The 6,036-nt window shown below is 31.4% G+C and overlaps 1 protein-coding gene across 2 annotated transcripts; it reads right to left on the reverse strand.

Moving 5' to 3' along the window:
• Positions 1-523: 523 nt before the first annotated feature.
• On the reverse strand, positions 524-5,351 carry LOC112505636. Of its 2 annotated transcripts, none has more exons than XM_025109516.1 (6): positions 5,153-5,351; positions 3,732-3,798; positions 2,379-2,545; positions 1,910-1,961; positions 1,741-1,804; positions 524-738 (listed from the first exon to the last, which is right to left on the reverse strand). In XM_025109516.1, exons 1-5 carry the CDS (start codon positions 5,279-5,281, stop codon positions 1,788-1,790), a joined length of 432 nt encoding a protein of 143 aa, XP_024965284.1. In that variant the 5' UTR covers positions 5,282-5,351; the 3' UTR covers positions 524-738; positions 1,741-1,787. The 2 variants fall into 2 exon arrangements, with proteins under 2 accessions (XP_024965284.1, XP_024965283.1); XM_025109515.1 differs by having other exon boundaries at positions 1,910-1,964.
• Between the last annotated feature and the right edge of the window lie 685 nt (positions 5,352-6,036).

Here is a 6,036-nt window from a genome sequence, read left to right on the forward strand (position 1 = left end):
TGTATCGATTTCATTTGGTAGATTTTTGGTAAACCCTAACAAAATCCCCTCTGGGTCGATTTCTGTTGGCGTCGATTTCTTTTGGTAGATTGTGGGTAGAATATGTGTGATTTATATTTAATGTATTAAACTTGATTATAAAAACTATGTAATTAAAAYATATTTTGGTTGATTTGTTGTCATTTTACAATCATTATATGATACAAAATAACATTGAACTACATTTAAGGGTAATATGGTCATTTTAACAGTTTTGTCTTGTCCTGTCCTAATTGTACCAAACATGGGACAGACAATTAGTCTTGTCCCGTCTCGTCCAGTCTGCGTACCAAACACTACCTAAAAGAACAAGAATTAAGTACATGTCATGATGGTATGCAAGATGGCTGGAGCGAGATGGAAACAAAATAGGGGGGAAGAACCCAAGGACGAATATATAGAGTACATCATGGACATGACATAAAGATTTCATCATACATATGTATATACACACATATATACATATACATATACATATACATACACATACGGAATTATCATACGTAATTATATATCCAACATTAATAAAAGCTAGAAATCTACATGAAGTTTCAAGTCGCACAAACTTGTCTCCTTTAATTAACGAAGGATATTATTCTATGCAAAAAGAAAAAGATCACATACATGCATGAGGTTAATATAGTTTATTATATATAGAGAGAGAGCGSGCTATCTTTTTTCCTCGAGCTATAAAACGTCCTGCAAGTATCAAGAGTAGATCAAATTAGAATGATGGTTTAGTAAAGTGTTATAAACCAAGAAATATTGATATATTTTTAGTTCTGATATGAAATCTAAATGGATATATCTCTTTTTACCATAAGAAATGGGCATATATTGAGGGACGGACCCAAGAATTTTTGGATATGCTGGCACCATATAAAACGGTTGCATCTTCTAGAATAAAACGGTTGCATCTTCTAAAATAAAACGATTGCACCTTTCACGAACATTTTTTTTACCTTACCAAGAAGGAACAATAGTGCCACCTAACCACCCCCTAGGTTTGTCTATGATATAGAAAGATGTGGTTTTATTTACAAGCTAATCAAGTTGTTAGTATAAACCATATAATTTAATTAATTGAGATATTTATAGAATTGATAAAGATTTATTTATTATAATTTGGATATTATAGAAKATCATCATAGTTTATTTTATTATGATCAATACTTTATATTATGAAACAATCGAGATATTCATTGAACAAAATATTTATTAAATATAATGAACGGTTGAAATTGGTTTGTACTTATGGTTGAGTTTGTAAATGAAACCACATCTATCTCTCTCTCTCTCTTATATTTATATATATATATATATATATATATATATATATATATATATCGACTTAGTTAGGTTGAAGGAAAACCCTCAAAAAAATAAAAAATTGAGAAACACTTTTATAATCATTCATTTGTACAGTATGCATAGACATTAGTGTATACGAGTAATTGAAAATGTTTTTTGATTTCTATATATATGTTATGCATATGTGCATACCATACATATTACTTGTATACACATATGCATACCGTATGGAAGTATACATCAATTTTTCTCATTTTTACGATTTTTCTCTGCACTTGACACTAAATTGTTTCGAGATGCTAAAAATGGTGAATTTATAGTTGAGAGTTAAATAAACGAAATAGTAATAACAAAAAGGTGAATCTACTACGGTCAACAAAATGAACTTACCAAAGAACGTCGATTTCACATACCACATACCTAGGTGGTTTTAATAACTAGTAATAGAGGGACCCTGAAATCAAGAAAACAAATRACATAAGTAATTAATCAGCCCGGCCGATTGATGCCCAAAACGTTTAATTTTACGTTATGATTGTATCGTAATTATATAMGTTACCCTGCCACCAGTTCCCTCTTGAAGCATGTCCGTCGTCTTCTCCCTCATTGTACTGCTGCAATCACAAACATTTCAAGTATTGATAACACATCAAAATTGTGACTTGTGGATTTACGTATTTGCCCACATTTCAATGGTGAATTTGAGGACGTCCCATGGGGTTAAGTTTTCTTTTAAAAAAGTGTTACTTGATACATTATATTATTTTATCATACATTACAAGCGTTTTTGTGGTCAAATCCATTAGTACAGAAAATGATTTCTTAAGTGGGTCCAAAATTTTAAACTGTATAAAAAGGTAATAAAAAACCGTGAAAATGTGTATCTTTTCACACGGTTCTTTAACCAGATCTGTGCAAAAGGTTCTTCAAAAAAACATGCAACATCTTTTTACGCTGTTTCAACAAAAACCGTGTTAAATGGGGCATGTAAAATGCTACATTCTGGACTAGTGATTTTGTTGACTCACTGTTGAGTTTGCAGGGGTGTTATTGGTAATCTGAGGATTTGTGTAGATATCTTGACCACCATAATATATGGACGAGCTGAGGTGACATGGCTGTGATCTTTCTTGCTGATAAAACGGACCCGCATCCTTCTTTGGATTCCGATTCTTGTCTTCTTTATCAACAAAATCTGGACCCACAGAATTCGAATTAAATAGAGTATGGGGTTAAAATGAAATTGAAGCTTATAGTTTGTTCAAAAAACTGTAGTGGTATGATTCCATTTTTTAACTTGCAGGCCCAAAGTTGCCAATTTGGTTTACAAATCCATTGTGGTGTCGTTCGAGCATCTTTGTAGCATGGCCATGGTTATGGTTATATTATGGCAGTATGGCTATGCATGTGACACAAGGGGTCAACTCATCAGACATGAATAGTCAAGAAGGCATGCAAAAAGGTGGTGGACCTTAACCGAAATTACTTTATATGTTCATTCGATGCAATTTTAACGAATAGGTGTAAACACAGACCTATTTGGGTTATTATTTTAACTTWTGAGCTAGTTTTGGTTAAGTTTTTATCTCTAACAAATCTAATAGGTAAAGTAACGGATAACTTAGCTAAAAAGAGACAAATCAAATGGTATAAAAATCACTAGAAATGTATTCCAGTACTAAACTTACTACCCTTGATAACTATTCRAAATAATTATCTATTTTAATAATAGTTTTTGTAATCATATTAATACATTAATTATTTATAAAATTCAGATTCTTTATGATAAAATAGCCTCTTTTTTTTATTAACCTAGATGGATATCCAACCCGCTATGCGAGCCGACTAATCCTAGGACGACCACCTGCTTTGCAGATAAGCCGGAGTCACCACATTTGAACCTCCGTGGTCACAAGGGGATTTTTATTCCTCCTTGGATTTGAACTTGGGACCTCCTGGTACTTTTGACCTTTGGAGYCAAGCTCAAACCAATCAGGCACCACCYTTGTGGTTAATCAAAGTGCTTACCGAAAAAGTCATCAACCCCACTTACCTTATCAAATAACATTYTTGGTCATCAAAATARATTGTTGGTAGTAAGTGCTTCTGAGCGTCTTATCCGATAAGCGTTAACCCGGTAAGAGTAATCTTYACATTCATTTATCGGGTAAGATTTTTAATTCTTGTCATATTCACCCGGTAAGCATTTGGTATACACATACTTCTTAAGTTTATATACTTATATGGTTGTTAAAGAAATAGTTTATTTAAATACTACAAATAGAGCAAAATGTTGCCTAATCTGTCAAAAGGTTCATATAAACTCAAATTTTCAAAAATGCTACTTTGAGTAAGAGGTTCATATAAAAGTGTCATCGAACCTTGTTTGACTGCAACACCATGGTTCTTCCCGGTCAATTCAGAGCTAATATAGTCCTTTCCATGAGGCTGGAAAAAAAACACAAAATACAAGTTTCAGTATTTTCTATTCCAATTTTCACARTGATTATTACTTTTTATTTGACAAAAGAATAAAGTCGTGTAAGAGGTTATTWTTTGAAAAATTATAAATGCTTTAATTGTTTGTCTTGTTTAATAAGGTGGTGTTTAATTGATGGTATTTTTAAACTGATTTTTATGACTTGAATCACATAATCAGAATTCAGAAGTAATCAAATTTGAAAATTCAAGAAAAGAGCCTGCATAAAAAAATATTATTAAAATAAATGTACAATTAATTTAACTTATCTCTTATTTAAACACTTAATTGTTTAGTCATATGACCAATTTAAAAACGTAACCTAAACCATACCTACCAATTATAAAACCAGATTTTCATTTGGAAGTTGSAAAAGAAAAAGCTACCTACAATTCCAACACAAATTCACAATGGCATGTACTACTCCAACAAACAAGACTGCAACTGCTTTTTGTTCTCTTTAAAAAATCAATGATTATTTATTAGTAGACTTTTTAATGCACTTATTTTATCAATGATTATTTTATAATATTGACAAGTTCATTTTGTTGATAAAGTTTTTTCTTATTTTGCATTTTTTTTTTATAAACATCTATCGATGATAACATCTACATATAAGCTAGCAAACGTATTTGGATTAAATTATTTCAATCCCATGATTATCAAATCATTTTGATYGTAAGATAGACTAAATTCATGAATTAATTTAATTCTAACATAAAAGAGGTGTAAATAGCATTATTTTACTTTTTATCAATTCATTACGACATAATAATCACACAATTCTATTGATCCATTTTGTATAATAATCGTTAGATGTTTCTTTACCAATAATCAATATTTAGAAATAGTTAAAACATTTTTATGACCAAAAATCCTTGAACAWGTGTCAAATTAAGCAAACCATCTCGGAATAGTGTAAAAGCTTTTTCAGTTTTTCAAGACATTTCTTCCAACACCTGGTATACTTTCAACGAACGAATCCAAAAACTTATAGGTTATTTCTCAAACAAAATCCAGGTTTTAATTTAGAAGATTATTAATCTATTACTTCTCAGATTCAAATTGTAACTCTGTATATATTCATAAATTTKACATAATATTAGCTTCTGATCTTTCGTTTTCACTGAATTCAACATAAAAACAATAGAAGTTGCTTCTGCAATTGATCACTACACAAATTAGAAGAAATATCTTCGATCGATTATACTAAAACTTCATGCTCAGGAAACAGAGTTTTTACAAGCTAAAACACAGATCAAGAGCAATTCATCGAGAAATCAAAGCAGAATCCTCACAAAAATAAAAAAATTGGAATCATACCTTGGAAGGAGGTGGGAAGATAGAAYTGAAAAGACCAGAAGACGGAGCTGCTGCACATGATTCCTTTGATCCAAAAAGTTGAGCAGTAAATGAAGACGATGAAGAAGAGGTTTGATTTTTGCCTTCCATTACGTTCCAAAAGCAAGCAGAGGAAAATCTGCAACAGAAAAGGAAAAGAGGAGAACACGTGAAAGGAGGGAAGGGGAACTGAAACCGTTCGCCTCCCTTTGCTAATTTATAGGCATTCTCATGTACAGCTTTTAATGCATAACGTACAAGTCATTGCTTTTCATTATCAAACAAATCACTTTATGTYTTTGAGTTCATATTTTTCTACCTTTTTACCACATCATATTTTTCTTTCCCGTTTTTACTATTTTTATAATTAATTTTTTTATTTTATTTTTGCAGTTTTGACTGTGATAAGTGTTTATCAGGTCATATTGATCAAGAATCTTATCCGGTAAAGCTAAGATAAGRGGCGARAGTCTTACCCGGTAAGTGAGGGCRACGACTYTTACTATGGTTAGTGTTTACRRGGTAAATTGTTGCATAAGATACYATTTCGTTRGATTAAAATCTTACCCGATGAGTATGTAATAGTACTAAATTTTRCCCGTAARCRCTTATAGCGGTAAACGTTAGGCAAACGGCCGTTAAGCCATGAATTGGATTTAGTGTTATAAAAAATATTTGTCGTAACAATCATCATGTTGCGTCTGTGGCATATGCCATGGCCTCATGACRAGTCAAGTCTACGCCATTTAGAACCTTGACCGGATTCAATCTAATTTAAAGATTTCTTTTAAATGTATCAAGTATATACATGTATTAATGTGTATATATAGTAATGATATACGGTTGGGTTCTGGTGAGGAGAGTTA

The sequence above is a fragment of the Cynara cardunculus genome (assembly GCF_001531365.2).
Source record: "Cynara cardunculus var. scolymus isolate 2C chromosome LG 2, CcrdV1, whole genome shotgun sequence".
In the NCBI taxonomy this organism is placed as follows: Eukaryota; Viridiplantae; Streptophyta; class Magnoliopsida; order Asterales; family Asteraceae; genus Cynara; species Cynara cardunculus.